The 18,365-nt window shown below is 42.4% G+C and overlaps 1 protein-coding gene across 1 annotated transcript in view; it reads right to left on the bottom strand.

Moving 5' to 3' along the window:
- Nucleotides 1–2,545: 2,545 nt before the first annotated feature.
- LOC125311860 overlaps nt 2,546–18,365 on the bottom strand; it is a 32,526-nt gene continuing 16,706 nt past the window's right edge. Inside the window, exons 3-5 of the mRNA XM_048270223.1 lie at nt 4,785–5,162; nt 4,342–4,473; nt 2,546–2,967 (exon numbers count right to left, since the gene is read on the bottom strand). Of these exons, the coding sequence (XP_048126180.1) occupies nt 2,546–2,967; nt 4,342–4,473; nt 4,785–5,162 (932 nt within the window). The remainder of the gene's footprint in view (nt 2,968–4,341; nt 4,474–4,784; nt 5,163–18,365) is intronic.

Below are 18,365 nucleotides of genomic sequence, written 5' to 3'. Positions count from 1 at the left end.
AATTTGGTGTCATCATGTCACACACATGGTAATAAGCACTCACAGCTCAAGAACTTGGTGTCACCATGTCCCACATGGTAATAAGCACTCACAGCTCAAGAACTTGGTGTCATCATGTCACACACATGGTAATAAGCACTCACAGCTCAAGAACTTGGTGTCACCATGTCACACATGGTAATAAGCACTCACAGCTCAAGAACTTGGTGTCATCATATCACACACATGGTAATAAGCACTCCCAGCTCAAGTTTCATGTCCAATAACCATGGACTGCAGGGTGGATATCATCAGGTATGTATAGATCCAAAACTCTGAAGAAGTCTGCTTACTGAAAGGTTGGGTAAACCTTTGCAGAGCATATTATAGTGTGTGAAGTAGACCCTCTCTTTAACCTTTGCAGATCATATTATAGTGTGTGAAGTAGAGCCTCTCTAGTGTGTGTGTGAAGTAGACCCTCTCTTTTCTGAAACGGCCCTGAGTTACCACAGAGCCGTCACGAGGCCTGTGTTACGACCCCCTGTGCCCTCCTCAGCAGTCACGAGGCCTGAGCCCACAGGAGTGTGTGTGGATATACAGTCATAGCCGTCACGAGGCCTGAGCCCACAGGAGTGTGTGTGGATATACAGTCATATGGAAGAATAGAGTACATCAGGCATAGAGAACTGAAGTGTGACGTTCCGTTTCCATAACGGCAGAATCACTGGATCTAAACAAACTTTCGAAGTGGCTTAAATAGCATTGAATGTAGACATGTGGCACCATTTCTAGCTAATAAATTGTTTCAAATGTAGGCTATAGCCATTTAAACATCTTTTACCTGCTAGGCAGCAGCTTAGCCACATAACACGGATTATCTGGCAGGTGTAATAGAAAGAAACAATATTCCAGTGGATATTTCACGTCTTCCTAAAGCCTGTCGGCTGTTAAGTGTGACGATTTTTGCCAAAAAATAAAGCCAAGATGTGTCATACAAATTCTGAACCTGCCTTGATAATTATTCTACCTTGTCTTTTATTACTTTTTTACTACTTTTGCCTTTGTTTTGTTTTTGCTTAGTAATTATTCTTTATTTTTAAATTATTTTACCTTGTGTTTTATGTTTTCTTTTTATTATGATCTTTACCTTTTGAACTATTCTTTGACTATATTGCCCTTCTATGCTTTTATTTGTTATTATTGTTTGGTTTTGTTTATGTAAAGCACTTTGAATGACCTCTGTGTATGAAATGTGCTATATAAATAAACTTGACTTGACTTGACTGGACATCTGTGAATCTAAGGATTTAACCGTATGCTGTGAAGTTATATGCAGGTCTCTTTTACGGAGGAAACCCATGCTAAAATAATACTCTGTAGTCACAAAATGTGATTCCTACAGTGTAAAACAAATATACTAACATCTTAGAAACGTTGTAAAAATTATTGAAATAGATTAAGAAAGCCACCGCTTTGATTACTATGGTTAGATTGATTTGTTTAGATCCAGTGAAATTGCTGCCTTGACAACGCTACGTCATGGCTTCGGCACTCTATTAGGCTCCTATAACTGAAGAAAAGAGGAAGATGAAATCCCACTTTTCTACCATAAATACAACACTACTCCAGACAGACCCTAGAGGGCGCCCTGGTATAAAAAGTGACAATTCTCTCAGTTGAGCAGTCAAAGAAACAATGCAAAAGGTTGGTGGTCCTAATATTAATCATGTATTCCTATTTCATTCACAGTGCTGGTTTCACCGTCTGAAATTACACAGTATATACAATATAGGAAATGCAATATATACAGTGTGTCTTATGGAACCTGTACTGATGCATACAATTAGACCTAAATAAATGAGAACTGCTGACATGAAATATAAACATAAACGTCTGAGAGAGTCAGCAGACATTCTAAAGCCCACCACCCCACCACACACAGCCGGCGTGTCGCTTTACTACCACGACTGGCCACGTGGTCACCCTTGTTGCGTCACCAGCCGTGCGTAGGGCGTGTGATGCGGCGTGAGGGGCCCTAATATGTTGATCCCAGCCGCAGCGAGGGCCCTAATATGTTGATCCCAGCCGTGTGCGTAGGCCTTTATATGTTGATCCCAGCCGCAGCGTAGGCCTTAATAGGCCCTAGGCCCCCTAATATGTTGATCCCAGCAGCGTAGGCCTTTATATGTTGAGGGCCTTTATATGTTGATCCCTGCACTGAGCGGATCCACTTCTTTACAGTATATGTATAAGTATATATACTTTTTTGATCCCGTGAGGGAAATTTGGTCTCTGCATTTAACCCAATCGGTGAATTAGTGAAACACACACAGCACACAGTGAACACACAGTGAGGTGAAGCACACACTAATCCCGGCCCAGTGAGCTGCCTGCTTCAACGGCGGCGCTCGGGGAGCAGTGAGGGGTTAGGTGCCTTGCTCAAGGGCACTTCAGCCGCGGCCCACTGGTCGGGGCTCAAACCGGCAATCCTCCGGTTACAAGTCCAGAGTGCTAACCAGTGGGCCACGGCTGCCCCAATAGATCCCTGCACTGAGAGGATCCACATTCACATAGTCCTCCCCGTCACTGTGTCCACTGTGATGCGCCATGTGTTCATAGTCCTCCCCGTCACTGTGTTCTGTGTAATTATCCATGCGCTCATAATCTTCCACTCCACCACCCAGAGTCTCTGTGTTGACGTAGTCTCCCTCTTCAGCCAAACTCTGCTCTCTGCTCCCAAGAGTCTCTGTGTTGACGTAGTCTCCCTCTTCAGCCAAACTCTGCTCTCTGCTCCCAAGAGTCTCAGTGTTGACGTAGTCTTCCTCCTCCTGTAAACTCTGCTCTCTGCCTTGACACCCAGAGTCTCAGTGTTGACGTAGTCTTCTTTATCTTCATCATCTTCATCATCCGCTGACTCGTAGTCTCTCTCGTCATCCTCAACCGGCTCATTCCTCCAGTAGGTCACCCCACCCTCTGGGTTACCGGCGTCTGTGGACACAGAGACAGCGCAGGACAGCGAGAGGATTAAAAAGCACATTCGCTAATGTCCAACTGTCTGTAAAAGCACATTCGCTAATGTCCAACTGTCACTAAAAGCACATTCGCTAATGTCCAACTGTCACTAAAAGCACAGTATAGAACTATTTGAAGGTAAAATAACTCCATTGTGCCCATTTAAAATCAAATGGCAGTTTAAGGTAGAGTTGTAAAAGAGTTGTGCTTTCCTACAAAAACTTGTAGCTGTTACTACACTTGACCATGAGGATCTGTTATGGGGAGATGAGAGATGTTGTTAAAGGGGTGGTTCAGGATTTTGGACATAGGACCTCATTTCCAAGTAAGCAAGTGTGATATTTATCAGTGGAGACCGTTTTCAACACGTTTCATCCAGTCCTTCTAATTGCAGAGTTAGAGGTGCTAGGCTAGCGCAAGTCAACGGTATGTGCTAGCCTGCCACTAAAAACAGTCTTACCCACTCCAAAGTACACCCAAGGCAAATAAATTATAACGCCAGACTATCGATGTAAATGTCTGTATTGATAGTTTTATTTTATTTCTATCCTTGCATTTTAACGATCGCATTACATTTTGAGGGACTAGTGTCTTAGCAGCGGCGGAATTATACTTGCTCCAGTTAGTAGTACTGCGCCAAAAAGTAAACTGTAAAGCGCACTCCGATGGAGACTAGTAGTAGCCTTGGTAATATCAGTCCGCCGCTGAGATGCAAAATGACTACTACCAACTTCAGGGAACAAAGTATAACTATTGCAACACGATGCAAGGGTAGTTGTATTTTTACACTATTCTATCAACACAGACATTTACATCGATTGTCTGGAATTTGCCTCGAGTGTCCTTTGGAGTAGGTAAGACTGTTTTAGTGGCAGGCTAGCACATACCGCTGACTTTGCTTAGCCTAGCACCTGCGAACTCTGCAATTAGAAGGACTGGATGAAACATGTTGAAAACGGTCTCCACTGATAAATATCACACTTGCTTACTTGGAAATGAGGTCCTATGTCCAAAATCCTGAACCACCCCTTTAAGGGGATACACACATCTAGTCTCACTGAGAGATGTTGATACACACATCTAGCCTCACTGAGAGATGTTGTTAAGGGGATACACACATCTAGCCTCACTGAGAGATGTTGTTAAGGGGATACACTCATCTAGTCTCACTGAGAGATGTTGATACACACATCTAGTCTCACTGAGAGATGTTGTTAAGGGGATACACACATCTAGTCTCACTGAGAGATGTTGTTAAGGGGATACACTCATCTAGCCTCACTGAGAGATGTTGTTAAGGGGATACACACATCTAGTCTCACTGAGAGACGTTGTTAAGGGGATACACACATCTAGCCTCACTGAGAGATGCTTTCTTGCGCCTGTTGCCAAGGCAACATCTCCACACTAGAAAGATGCTGAGGAGCAGGAGGAGGAGGAGGACCAGCCCCCCTGCAGCCAGGAGGTAGAGGAGCCAGGACACTGTGGAGATCAAAGCACACACAAATATACACACACATATACACACACACACACATACACACAGAGACACACGCATGCGCACACACACACACATATACACACACACACACGCGCACACACACACACAGACACACACACACACACGTACAGCCACAATATGACCAAAATCAGTTAGTATCCACAAACAAGAAGAATTGTACACACACTTGCATCATTTCACTCCGAAGTATTGTGCTCATTGTACAAATGTGACAGTAACACTCCCCACACACACTCTTGTGCAATGTGCAGCCAGGTGCACTGGGTCGTACCTTTAACAGTGACAGTGAGCAGTTCAGACGGAGTGGAGTTGAAGTGGCGAGAGTCTACAGTCACCTCAAACACACAGCTGTAGTTGCCCTGGTGGAAGTCGTTGGCCTCATGGAAGAGGAAGCAGGCCAAGTGGTGCTGTGCCGAGTGGTCCTGTGCTGGTTCTCTCCAGGTTTGGTTTGACCCGCTGAGGAGGAGCCGGAAGGAGCCTCCTGTGTACCCCTGAGGCTCAGAGGAGCAGACGATGGAGAAATTGTGACCTTTGGTGACCTCTAGGGTCTGGGGTCGTACTGTGCCCTCTGACCTCTGTGGGTTTGGGAGACACGATGCACCCCCCTCTTCTTCTGAGATGAGAGAGATGTTGGGCTGTTTCAGACTCACTGGAAAACACAGGGATACTGGTAAAACTTCAGCCAAATTGTCCTAATCAAACAGTGATTTGGTCGATAAGGTATCTACATAATTATCATAATTAATATAATTATATTATTATTGACTTTTGGTGCCCTCGGCGAGCAAACATTAAGCACCCCAAATGCCACCAACCCCAACCGTGACCCAAAACCCGTGTCACCAACCCCAAACCATGCCACCAACCCCAAATGCTACCAACCCCAAACTGTGCCACCAACCCCAAACCATTCCACCAAAATGACTCATGGACAACCAACCCCAAACCATTCCACCAACCCCAATCCCAAACTGTGCCACCAACCCAACCCTTAAATCAACAGTCTCACCAACCCCAAAAACCATTCCACCAACCCTAACCCCAACCCAACCCCCAACCCAACCCCAAACTGTGCCACCAACCCCAAACCATTCCACCAACCCCAACCCCAAACCGTGCCACCAACCCCAACCCCAAATCGTGCCACCAACCCCAAACCGTGCCACCAACCCCAAGATGCATGTTTTTGTGCACTATAAAGTCAAAGTCAAAGTCTGCTTTATTGTCAATTTCTTCACATGTCAAGACATAAAAAGAGATCGAAATTACGTTTCCCACTATCCCACGGTGGAGACAAGACATATTTTACCAATTCACGTTATGTTGGTCCACAGACAAACATAACGTTCCAGTAAACAATATAAAAAGTAAAGAAGAAGGCACATACAATGAAGAAATAAGAGCAGCAAAATTTGGGTTGCAATTGTGCACTTGTGCATACAGTGGACAGTCAATATAATAGTGCAAAAGTCAGGCCAATAAATGGCTGAGGTAGTTTTGTTTGACCTAAGTATGCAAGTGGCATAGAGGTGCAAGTTATGTAAGAGCAGCAGAAGTGTGTTCAGAAGTGTTTTCAGGACAACAGGACAACAACAAGAAGTTGCAAAGTGTGCAAGTGTACAAGTGGAGTAGTGCAAGGCAGCCATTGTGGGTCCAAAGTCCAGGATGTTATGTAGCTGAGGGGTGGAGGGGGGGAGAGTTCAGCATCCCAACAGCCTGGTGTATGAAGCTGTTGGTGAGTCTGGTGGTGCGGGAGCGCAAGCTTCTGTACCTCTTCCCAGAGGGCAGTAGATCAAACAAATTGTGAGCAGGGTGACTTGCATCACTCACAATTGTGGTCGCCTTGCAGGTGAGGTGGGAGGTGTAAATGTCCTTCAGGGAGGGGAGTGAAGCACCAATAATCCTTCCAGCTGTGTTCACTATGCGCTGCAGGGCTTTCCTGTTGTATTCAGTGCAGCTTCCCCCCACACAGCCATACAGCTGGAGAGGATGCTCTCAATGGTGCCTCGGTAGAATGTGGTCATGATGGCTGGTGGAGCACTTGCTCGCCTGAGTTTCCGCGAGGGAAGTACAGGCGGCGCTGAGCTTTTCTTCGCCAGTGATGCAGTGTTGGTGGTCCAGGAGAGGTCTTCACTGATGTGCACCTCCAGGAATTTGGTGCTGCTCACTCTCTCCACCACAGCACCGTCGATGGTCAGTGGCAGGTGTTGGGTGTGACCTCTCCGGAAGTCAACAACAATCTCCTTGGTCTTGCTGACGTTCAGCAGAAGGTTGTTGTCCCTGCACCACGTGGTCAGAAGGTCGACCTCCAACCTGTATTGAGTCTCGTCGCCCTTGGTGATGAGACCCACCAGAGTTGTGTCGTCAGCAAATTTCACTATGTGGTTGTTGCTGTAGGTTGCAGTGCAGTCATGCGTCAGCAGGGTGAAGAGCAGCGGACTGAGCACGCAGCCTTGGGGTCCCCCGTGCTCAGTGTGATGCTGCTTGAGATATTGTTGCCAACACGTACTACTTGAGGCCTCTGACAGAGGAAGTCCAGTAGCCAGATGTAGAGGTAGGTACTGAGTCCCAGTTTGTCAAGCTTGCAGATGAGTTGTTGTGGTATTATGGTGTTGAATTCAGAACTGAAGTCTATAAAGAGCAATCTCACATATGAGTCTCTTTTTTCCAGGTGGGTGAGGGCTGGGTGGAGGGCAGAGCAGATTGCATCCTCTGTGGACCGTTTGGCTCGGTATGCAAACTGGAGGGGGTCCGGGGTGGGGGAGAATGGCTTTGATGTGTGACATGACAAGCCGCTCAAAGCACTTCATGATGATGGGTGTCAGTGCCACGGGGCGGTAGTCATTGAAGCAGGATGGAGCAGTTTTCTTCGGCACAGGTTTGATGGTGGCAGCTTTGAAACATGATGGGACGATGGCTTGCTTCAGGGAAGTGTTAAAGATGTCTGTGAAGACATCCTTAAGCTCCTCAGCGCAGTCCTTCAGCGCACGACCTGGGATGTTGTCTGGGCCTGCTGCCTTACGGGTGTTGATAGCAGCAAGTGTCCTCTTCACGCTGTCGGCAGAGAGGCACAGGGGCTGCTCATGTAGAGGGGGATGGGTCTTCTGTGGGCAAGTGCTGTTTTGTGCTTCAAAGCGAGCAAAGAAGCGGTTCAGGTTGTTGAGCAGAGGGATGTTGCTCTCACAGCTCTGTGGCGCGGGCTTGTAGTCGGCCTGAATACCCTGCCATAGGCTTTGTGCATTCCTGCTGTCTTTGAAGTGGGTGGGTTATCTTGTGAGTGTATTCCTTTTTTGCTTCCTTGATGCCACGGGACAGGTTGGCTCTCGCTTTTCTCATGCCAGCTTCATCCCCAGCTTTGTCTCTGGCCCTCAGCAGCCTGAGGACATCCCCTGTCAGCCATGGCTCCCGTTATCATAGACGACCACCCCAACGATAGTGGTGAACTCGGTGAACAGGGTAGTGGTGAAGATAAAGTCATACACCCGTGGCCGTATTTGCAAGGAATGTTTCTGTACATTGGCAGCTTTCTGTGAAGCTGAACACTCCACTACCTGCCTCAGTGGCCTGTGAAAGGCTATTTAGCATCGCAGGACTTGTCTTCAGTCCAAGAAGAGTAAGACTGAATCAGGCCGGGGGGGTCGGGGGAAATCGGGAGAAAAATATATTGACATTTGTCACGCTTAGCCTATCTTTTTTTGGGCGTTCCGCATTCTGTGCATGACACCAAAAAATATATTGACATTTGTCAAAACGATTTGGTTGGGTCCTATCTTTTTCTTCAGAACAGATAGGGACCGTTCTACAGTAGACACAATTCAGGAAGGATGGCATGACCCTACATGAAAAATGATGAGCCCGAAATTTGACTACAGGGACAAGTAGAGAGGATAAATTAAAGTTATTTAATGTAAGAAAGAGCAAATACCCTACATGATAAACCTATATGCCTTGTTTGCTCAGAAGAGGGTTGTAGTAAAGGAGTAGGCTAAATCACCAAACAACAATATAGCCTACTCATGCAAAAAACATGTAGCCTAAACATTAGTTCAATATGCCTCTTTGTGGAAGCGTGGGATAGGCTACATTTCAAAGGCTTTCTTTCTTTCTGTTTTTGTTAACTTCTTTGTGGAATAGTGGAATATTTTTTGTTAACTTCTTAGTTGAAGTGAATTATTATATAACCTTTACACATTTGTTGAACCATGGTACCAGAGGTGGGACCAAGTCACTGTTTGGCAAGTCACATGTAAGTCCCAAGTCTTAGCAGTCAAGTCCAAGTCAAGTCCCAAGTAAAGACAGAGAAGGGCAAGTCGAGTCCAAGTCCAAGTCACCTCAAAGCCAAGTCGAGTCCAAGTCCAAGTCCCAATCTTTTTCAAGTCCTGAACAAGTCATCAGGTACTCTTCACTTAATAATGCCATTATTAGACTATTGATCATAATTTTAACACATCAATCTAATCTACAGTATTTTTTTTTATAAATACAGATTAAAATATGTTCAATGGTTTTCTCTTGAAATCTTTTACAATATATGCATGCGCATACCTGTGAAATATACGCATAAGCATACCTGAGTAATCTGTAGGAAACGGATAGCTACAAAACACTCATAGCAGCAAATATATATTGTTTTTCCAAATTGCGGTGTCCACTGTAAGGATGAGTACTAATTTGACTGATGGCAGTTCACTGCGCTAGGCCACAGATTTGCCTGCAAACAATTTATTAGGCTGTCTGCCAGTGGCGACTCATAAGGGAAGCCAAGGTCATGGTTAATGATTATAATAAATGGTGACGAGAAGAATCGTCACATAGGCTACATTAGTAAATTGCTGCAGTTAAATATTTTAGGTTTTTATTAGGGCTGTCAAACAATTTAAAAAATAACTAATTTATCTCATATTTTGAAATGAATTAATCTAGATTAATTGCGATTAAAGCTTCTTATATGGCATATTAAATACAGCATAAATCACAAAATTACTGAGTAACCACAAAGGTAAAAGTAAAACACTTCTATTTATTTAAAGGATAATAATGACAAAGTAATTTTGTTTTAAAGTATTCATTTCTTAAATACTATACATGTGATGCTTTTTAACTCATTTGTAAACTTAAGCCCATTGTGTGCCACTGTCCACACGTTCTCCTAATGATGTTTTTTTTACCAGCTCCGTTCAAATATAGCTATGGCTAGTCCACAAACTCTAACATTGTTTGTGCCACATGTATAGCACAATATTAACAACGATACGCATGATATTAAGTTGGCACAAACAGCTTTCATTCCTTTGGAAATAAAAGCATGTAATAACATCATGCTTGCTAGACATTTTCTGTTTGCAATTAAAAGTGAATTATGAGCCTGGTATAGCCAGTAGCCACCTAATTATGTGGAATGCGTTTCAATCGGCATAATATCATGTGCTTCATGTAAACGAATTATTGAAGACATCAAGACTCACCAGTTCCATTACACAAAAGCAAAGACAACTCTTCATATTCTTGTCCATTTGCAGCCTATGTCAAAGTGCCCTGGCTCTCACAGTTTATAACAGTAGTGAGCACCGGATAAATCCGCAATTTCCTCTAATCTCGTCTTTGTTTCCTTCATGATTTCCCTTCATAGGCCCACGTTTCTCTCCCTTTCGTGCTGCGCTGAGACGCGTTCTCAATTAAATGGAGTAGGCCGCTAGCATACGTTCAAGTTGGATCATCCTTATGTAACATGCTGTTGATACATTTTGACATTGTAAACGTTCTCAAACAAAAATGCAAATCAGTTTGCAGTAAAGCTAATATTTATTTATAATTGGTCCTTCCTCTGTCTCTTGGTGCCCTACACACAGTGTGCGTGATGCGTGGTGGTAAGAGCAGCACTGATCACTGTGCTCTGCCTGTTTGTGTCCACTATGTGTATTTTGTTTTTTTCATTGCGAGGTGAAAGCATCTCTGGGGTGACTGGTCCACGATCAGGAAATTATTTTTTTGACTCGAGACCTGTCAAGTCATTAACACAAGTTAAAGAGGCAAAGTCCGAGTCAAGTCTCGAGTGAATAGTATTCAAGTCCAAGTCGAGTCGCAAGTCATGCCGAATTTTATCAAGTCGAGTATGAAGTAATTAAAATCATGACTCGAGTCTGACTCGAGTCCAAGTCATGTGACTCGAGTCCACATGTCTGCATGGTACTAATAAAAACTACAGGATAGTAAGAGCTGAAATGTTGCTTCATTTATCCAATTTCCACCACTATGGAAAACGTGGGCCGGTCTTGGGCCTGAAACTCCCAAGCACTGAATTCTGGCAACTTTGAAAACCAGCTTCTTTTGAATATGAACAGAAATATCAGAAAATTACTTTTGATACTTAAGTACAGTATATATCAGATACTTTAAGACTTTTACTTAAGTAATATTCTAAAAGGTAATTTTCACTTTTACCAAAGTCTTTTTCTAGTGCGATACTTGTACTTTTACTCAAGTATTGCTTTCTAGTACTTTATACAACACTGCCCAGGCTACAGTTAAACTAGCTAGCTTTAGTTGAGATCAGCAGGCCTGGCTATAGTTAGTTATCTAGCTTTACTTGAGGACAGCAACCAAAACTAGACTGCATTTCCGGCGGGAACTGCGAAAGTGTGCTTGCCCTGGTCCGGTCACCAACGTGAGCAGACAGTGACATACGCTATGCTGAACCTGGCTTGATCCAAGCATTCTAACAGTGCCTTTCAGTGTTGGAGCAGTGGCAATACCTCAAAAGCTCTATTCAACTATTGCCTTGCGGGGTGAATGCGGTTCGTTGGATTTTACCTGTGGCCTGCCTTCGAATTTAGCTTCTATGACTAAAATCAAATCAATAAAATAAAATAACAGCAGTGATTGGCTGCAAAAATAAATAATGTCACGCGTCTTGCACCTCTCAAACTGGGCTATCAGGTAACCTAGAGAAAGAATTGAAATTATGAAATATGACTAAGGCATTACAATGCTGCTTGTTTGTCAGGATACTTTTTCACTGATTTATTTTAAAAATATGAGCTATGAGTGTGAATGTTATATATTCCATCCCCTAATTCTGTTTTACTGGTTTATTTGACAAATAATCTATATGGATTTGCTCTATAAAGACCTTATGTCTGTTTGGGATTGTTTTGAGAGCCTATTGATGTATCTCAGAATAAAGGAATGTCCACAACATTAGTGATGTTTTTTTTTGTGTGTGTATGTATTTTAAACTCATTGAATGTAGCTGGATACTCATGAACGCATGTCTCTAATAGCCACAATTGGAGTAATTTTAGCAACACCGTATTTTGTGTGGCCCATAACGACCCAGTGGATCATGAAAATGTGCCAAAATTCACATTCCTTGCTTGTTGTTGGTACATTAATCCCATTCAGATTGCCACTTATCTGAGATGTAAGAGTTCAGTATAGGTTTAAGGTCTGGGGCAGGGATTTGACATTCTGTGACTTCTTCATTGAGGGCTTGCTTAGCAGCACTGTCCGCTTTCTCATTTCCCCTCAGACCAACATGGCCTGGGACCCAGCAAAAAACTACACTCAAGTTCTGGTTCTTTAGACGTTCTAGTTGATTAAGCTCAGCTTTGGTTGTACTTTTTGCGTGACATTAAAGCCTACTGGAAAGATTTTTAATTGCAACTTAACTTTTACGATTAAATAAAATTAATTTATCCCTCTCACCCATAGTTTTCTATTTATTTACAAATCTACATAGGCCTACTGTAATTACATTTATACATAGTTATTCTACTGATCTTTATACTATTCATCCTGCACATAGACTTATTCTTACTACTCTTATAATGTTGTTTCTGCACTACAATGACCCTGTTTTCACACTGCACATAGCTGTATGTTATGTACATATCTGTTATATATTTGTCATATTGAATATCCATATTTATTCTGTTTTATTATATTCTGTTAATACACTGCATATATCTATATAATTATTTCTACTATTATAATGTTACTGCTTCATCTACATACATTATTCTACTTATTGTATGAGATAACTTCTAATACACTGCACATATTTATATTTAATTCATATTACTCTAAACTACCTTCTGTAAATCAACTGTATACTACTGTCTACATTGCACTATATTTCTTGACTTGTCTCTGTATATTTCATCACCTTTCTATACTTTGAATCACATTGCATGCATACTGTAGCTACATGAATCACAGCTAAGATCCTTGGTTGCTATGAAGGCCAGTCGTTCTAAATGGATGGTTGCTATGGCCAAAGGCCAGTTATCAAGCGGGCATATCCTAACTTTATCTTATTTTAAACATCTCTATTTTACCTAGCCTACTTCCATACAGTGAGTCCCATTAACCCTTAAAGGAGTACAGTCACACTGGTGTGACGGGAATGTTGAGAAATGAACGTTCTAAAGAATCTCTGGGTTCATTGAATTCAACATAGAATTTTAGAACCTTCAATTGTTGCGGAACTTAGAACGTTCAAAAACCTACACCTTTAAGGGTTAAGAAGTGGCCACTTCATTCGCGCTTACCGTGATTCACGCAGCAACATTATTAAATGAATCCGTCACCATATGCCTATGCCAACGGTTGCAAAGAGGATATCTTTTAATTTGATTCACAATGAAACGTTACATTTAATGTACATGTAAACAATAAATAGGCTAGTTTTGGTTGTTGTTGGTGGTGTTACTGCATCCCTTAGTTATGCCTAACGTTACAATGCAAAATTGTTCCCTCGTGATTGTTAGACGCATTTCAAAACATCACGACGTGAAATGCCACCACAAAACATTGTTTGTGAATCGGTCTTATTAGGAGTCCTCGCTTAAGCTGTCACAGACTCAGGCGCTACTTTTAGGGCTAAAATGCTTCCTGAATTACTCTTAGTAAAAAAAAATAGGAGTCCTAAAGTAGAGATGCACCGATATGGAATTTTAGGGCCGATAACGATAACCGATATTGATTGGTTTGTTGTGGCCGATACCAATACGATAACCGATAATATTACTCTTGAAAAAAAATTGAGAAAAGTGATTTGGGGAAAGCATTTAATAAGCATAATTTTATTGCAGTAATTTTACCTACCACCAAATGATGGACAGAACTCATAACAGTCCTCAATAGTACAGCAGTCAACATAACAGTAGCATAGCCCTACAGTATGTGTGGCTCCTTTAAGTGAACCTGACGTCAGTGAATTGCGAGTGAGTGGCTAGAGTATGAATCGTTTTCATTTAGGACTAAGCACTCATAAACGGCTCAGCTGGGAATAAGCTACAGTATAGCGACCAAATCAGAGTTTGTGAGGGAAACTTTAGTTAGGTTTAGTTTCAACTGCGGGTAACTGAATAAAGCTGCAACTCCTCAGACTGTATTTTATGTCCGTCTACTCTGTTGCGCACAACCTGCTGCAGCAGAAATGAAAGGCGTTAGCCCCGAAGGTTTTAATAACTTATTATGATGACCTGTCTGGAACTGAAGCAGGAATGGTTAGCATATTTCTAGGTAATAAAACAAAACCCAAGCTAAAGTAATGCAAATATAATACTAAAACACAACTTAGAACTAGGCCTACTTATGTACTCGTCCCACTAACGAGTTTGTTTACTCGTTAGGCCTAAATTAGGACAAAAATATCGGCGCAAATTATCGGCCAGAATTCTTTTATCGGACCGATAACAATATTTTTATTTTTTTACTTATCGGCCAATAATATATCAGCCGCCGATATATCGTGCATTCCTATCCTAAAGTTACGAGTGATGATATATCGTGCATCCCTATCCTAAAGTTACGGGTGATGATATATTGTGCATCCCTATCCTAAAGTTACGAGTGATGATATATCGTGCATCCCTATCCTAAAGTTACGGGTGATGATATATTGTGCATCCCTATCCTAAAGTTACGAGTGATGATATATCGTGCATCCCTATCCTAAAGTTACGAGTGATGAAGTTACGAGTACAAGCATCTCATATCAAATGACCATGGGGAGAGAGAACGCGCGCACAGGTGTTTGTTGGCTTCTGATGGTATCTTGCTAATTCACTGAACTGCATTAGGTGACACAAATGGTATTGCCTTTATCTTATAACTCCTTGTCTGAGCGACTACCAGGCCTGTGGTTTTTAAAAGTCAGATGTTCCCTGACAAAGACATTCGAAAATAATAATGTTTATTGACTTGAAAAATACACTAATTTTTGCAAACTCCCTTCATTCAACCCTTGAAGACATCACGGTCTGGTGCGCTATGTAGATCGTTTCTCGTACCATTTAATTTCTCAGAATTTAGGTCTACTAGGCCTACATTAACGTCATCACCAAATACATCTTTTATTTTTAGTTGATCAACCACAAAGAGTAGCATAGGCCTACTGTGCACAGTGCACTGACGACTGTAGCAGCCCAAGGTAACCAGTTGTTGTAGATGAGAGGCAACCCCTTGTTTCAGATAGCCTGGACAACATGTTACCTGGGTGTTGCCTACGTTATTAATTAATGGTAGCCTACAATAGTTAATTGATTCGCGTAACATATTAGTTGGCTCAAAGAGTAGGGAATCAGGATGGAGAGAGTCACGCGTGTGTTGCTTTTGCGGGATCGAATCCAGTTTAATGTTAGTTTTCAAAACATATATTTTTTACATGTCTTGTCCGAGTGGCTGTAATGTAGCCAAGCACTCATGGCGTATGAAAAGCGACTTCAAACCACCTAAAACAACTTGTTTGTGAATGTCTGACAACTGCTGCAGCGCATGCACGCGCAAGGAAACCAGTAGGTGGAGAAACCAGAAGGCACACAACACGGAACGATTTTAAGGCTATTTCGCATAAGCTACTCAATGGTGCTATTTCCGCGCGATTATAGCGACCCCCACTCACCGGGGTTAGGTGGAAGGTGTTAATAGGCGATCCATGTAGCCTACTGTGGACTAGGGCTGTCAAAATTGCTCAAAAATGACGTTCGAATGAATATCCCCTCTAAAATAAACACATGTATTCGAATATATTGGAATATCTAGGCTATATTATTTGCGCATTATGTCAGTGACGCGCATCATGTCATCTGTTTTTAACTTTTTGTATGGTTATTGCTTGACAGGGGGGATCCCAAGCAGCTTTCAGCCATAAGGCATTTCCTAATTCACCCGACACTGATATTCAAAATGTTGAAACTATTTCGGCATAGCCTATAAGCAGTTTAATTAAATGTAATGTTAGTTGTAAACAAACGGGCTACTTGGTGAGGCTTGGCCTCACAGATGCTTCGTGCCTTAAATGGCAATACAAATCTTCACGATAGGCCTATTAACTGACTGCCCGATTCACGTTGGCTGGGGGGCGGGATCAGACATTTGTTCCCAAGGGTCTATGAATTGTTAATCCGGCCCTGCCCCCAACGAACGCAACTTTCCACCTCTGAGACAGCTGAAATGAAGTGGGACTCCTAACTCACTAAGACCTACTTACTGTAGGCTGCGCAAACCACAGGCCTTTTTTTGGGCATGCCTGCATTCGAGGCAGGCCTTCTGTTGAAGAATTTTATATAAATCCTGCGCTAACAGTAATCCTCCTACCCCCCCCTACCACAGCTGTGGATAGTGTGGCATGCTCACGCTTTATGTCTCCTTCTTGCAAACTACGCCTATAGCCCAACCATTTACGTCTTCAAAAATAACAACTTGCCAGATATGCCTTTATATCTTTGGGCTTCATTCAGCATTTTGTTCTTCCACTGGAAATGACTCTTCTACATTTGCTGCCTGCTGCATCCTTTCTGTTTGTATTGTTTAGAAAATGTTTGACGTCTTGAGTTAATGCATTAAACATTGTTTGCTGGTAACCAGCCACAAATAGCCTACAGATTCTTGCGTGCGTACATTCTCTATTCTCTCAAATGTGCCCGTTCTATAGGCTGGCCAAGTGCGTAATTCTGCGGCATAAAGCAGATGTATTTGTGTATTGTACAGAAAAATAAAAATAACCTGTCAAGCAGTCAATTGTCTACATTGCAGTCAATAAGTAGGGCAAATTACGAAACCAAAACGTGGGTCATAGTTGTCTAAGCCTCTGCTGTGAGGCCAAACCCATGAACAAAGACGCATTGATATTTGCAATAGTTTTTTTTTGGCGAAACAAGCTCACAGCCCGAGCGAGTCATAGCACTGAAGGGAGAGGCAACTGGCATGTGATCTCCCACGGGCCAATGGATGTACAAGTTTTTTTTCTCCTGTGCCCTACGATATTTAATACAGTGTTTTGTCAAGTTGTAAAATGCTATTTGTTTTTAACGAATTTTTATGATAGTATGAAGTACTTTTTGTATAGGGTCCTATCTTAATTGCTTTATACTCAATACTTGACCAATGGCTATTGCATCTGTCTATTGAAAGTGAGAATGTGGCATGTGATCTACTGTGTAGGCTTCATAAAATAAAATAAACAGATTGCTAACGGCCTACAAGCTGATCTTGGGTGCGTTTCCCGTACAACTACGGAGGTTAGCTTTTTACTAACTAATCGTTCAACTAACCAACATGTAAGTTACGACTGTTTCCCAAAACTGTCGTACTTACATAGTACTGTAAGTTTGGACCATGATAGTTTCCAAACGTCAGTAGTCTGGACTAAGGTGGTTAATGACGTTTAGTAGCACGTGAACGGGCACCTGCACATACTTCTGTGGCGCATTGCGTTAAGGCCGGCAGATGACAGCCGCCGTTGCACAGCAGTTACCAGTCCCCTGTCCAAGAGTTCAAATCTGGGTTAAGATTTTGACAACAATATTGACATTGTTGTTTACCTAAGTTTATCTTTTGTGCAGATCATATTATCAAAATCAGAATCAGCCTTTCTTGGCTTGGTTTGCGTAAACTAACAAGGACCCCCCCCCCTCCATGAAAATCAAAGGCTACATATTCTCAGCTGACTCGTCAAAAGTCGCACCACCTTATTATTATCTGCAGGTGTGACTTTTACTTACGTGCACATGGCTGCAAATTAACTTTTAATTTATGTATTTTCTGCCTTGGGCATTTTAAAATATGGATGTATGGTGGTTAGAAGTGTAAATATCAATTAGAAACCTAAATATATTTATAATTATTAATTTGCAAACAAATAACTGGCGTCAGTGACGTCTTTGACATGAAGATCCCTGGAACTATGCCTCTACTAGCATTCTACCACAGGTCGAGAGGTATAGTTGTAACTACACAACTTTACGATAGTGGTTGCGAACGTTCGTTGCTACTATGGTTTTGGGAAACACGTAGTGTAACGATGCATTGGACTATGTAAGTTCCAAATATTACTGTAATTCTGCGGCATAAAGCAGATGTATTTGTTTATTGTACAGAAAAATAAAAATGACATGTCAAGCAGTCAATTGACTACATTGCAGTCAAGAAGTAGGGCAAATTAATTTGCGAAACCAAAACGTGGGTAAGCCTCTATAGCGTAGCCTGTTAAAAACGTTGCAGAAGCCTACCCAAGGCTACAGATTAATTCTGAACAGTTATTTCTCTACTGGCTCAATTATCACACCACTGTTTTGATTTGCGTAGTTGCGTTAACCCAACACTGACAATAATGTAGACAGCAAATTTCGATTTCCGTTACCACCGTGTAGTCAAGCCTTAAGCCATACCCAAGTAGCCTAAATCGAGGTAAATCGAGCTTTTTCAGAAGGGGCGGCAGGCAGAGCGATGTACAGTGGCAGAGCGAAGCACAGTGGCTGAAAGTGGTACTAAAGCTTCACGCAGCTTCACGCCTCGTAATGCGCGACTGAAGTGGCCATTTGAAAGCGATGCCCACTGTACGTGTGAT

The sequence above is a fragment of the Alosa alosa genome, chromosome 18 (assembly GCF_017589495.1).
Source record: "Alosa alosa isolate M-15738 ecotype Scorff River chromosome 18, AALO_Geno_1.1, whole genome shotgun sequence".
In the NCBI taxonomy this organism is placed as follows: domain Eukaryota; kingdom Metazoa; phylum Chordata; class Actinopteri; order Clupeiformes; family Clupeidae; genus Alosa; species Alosa alosa.
This window is presented reverse-complemented; position numbering and strand designations above follow the sequence as displayed.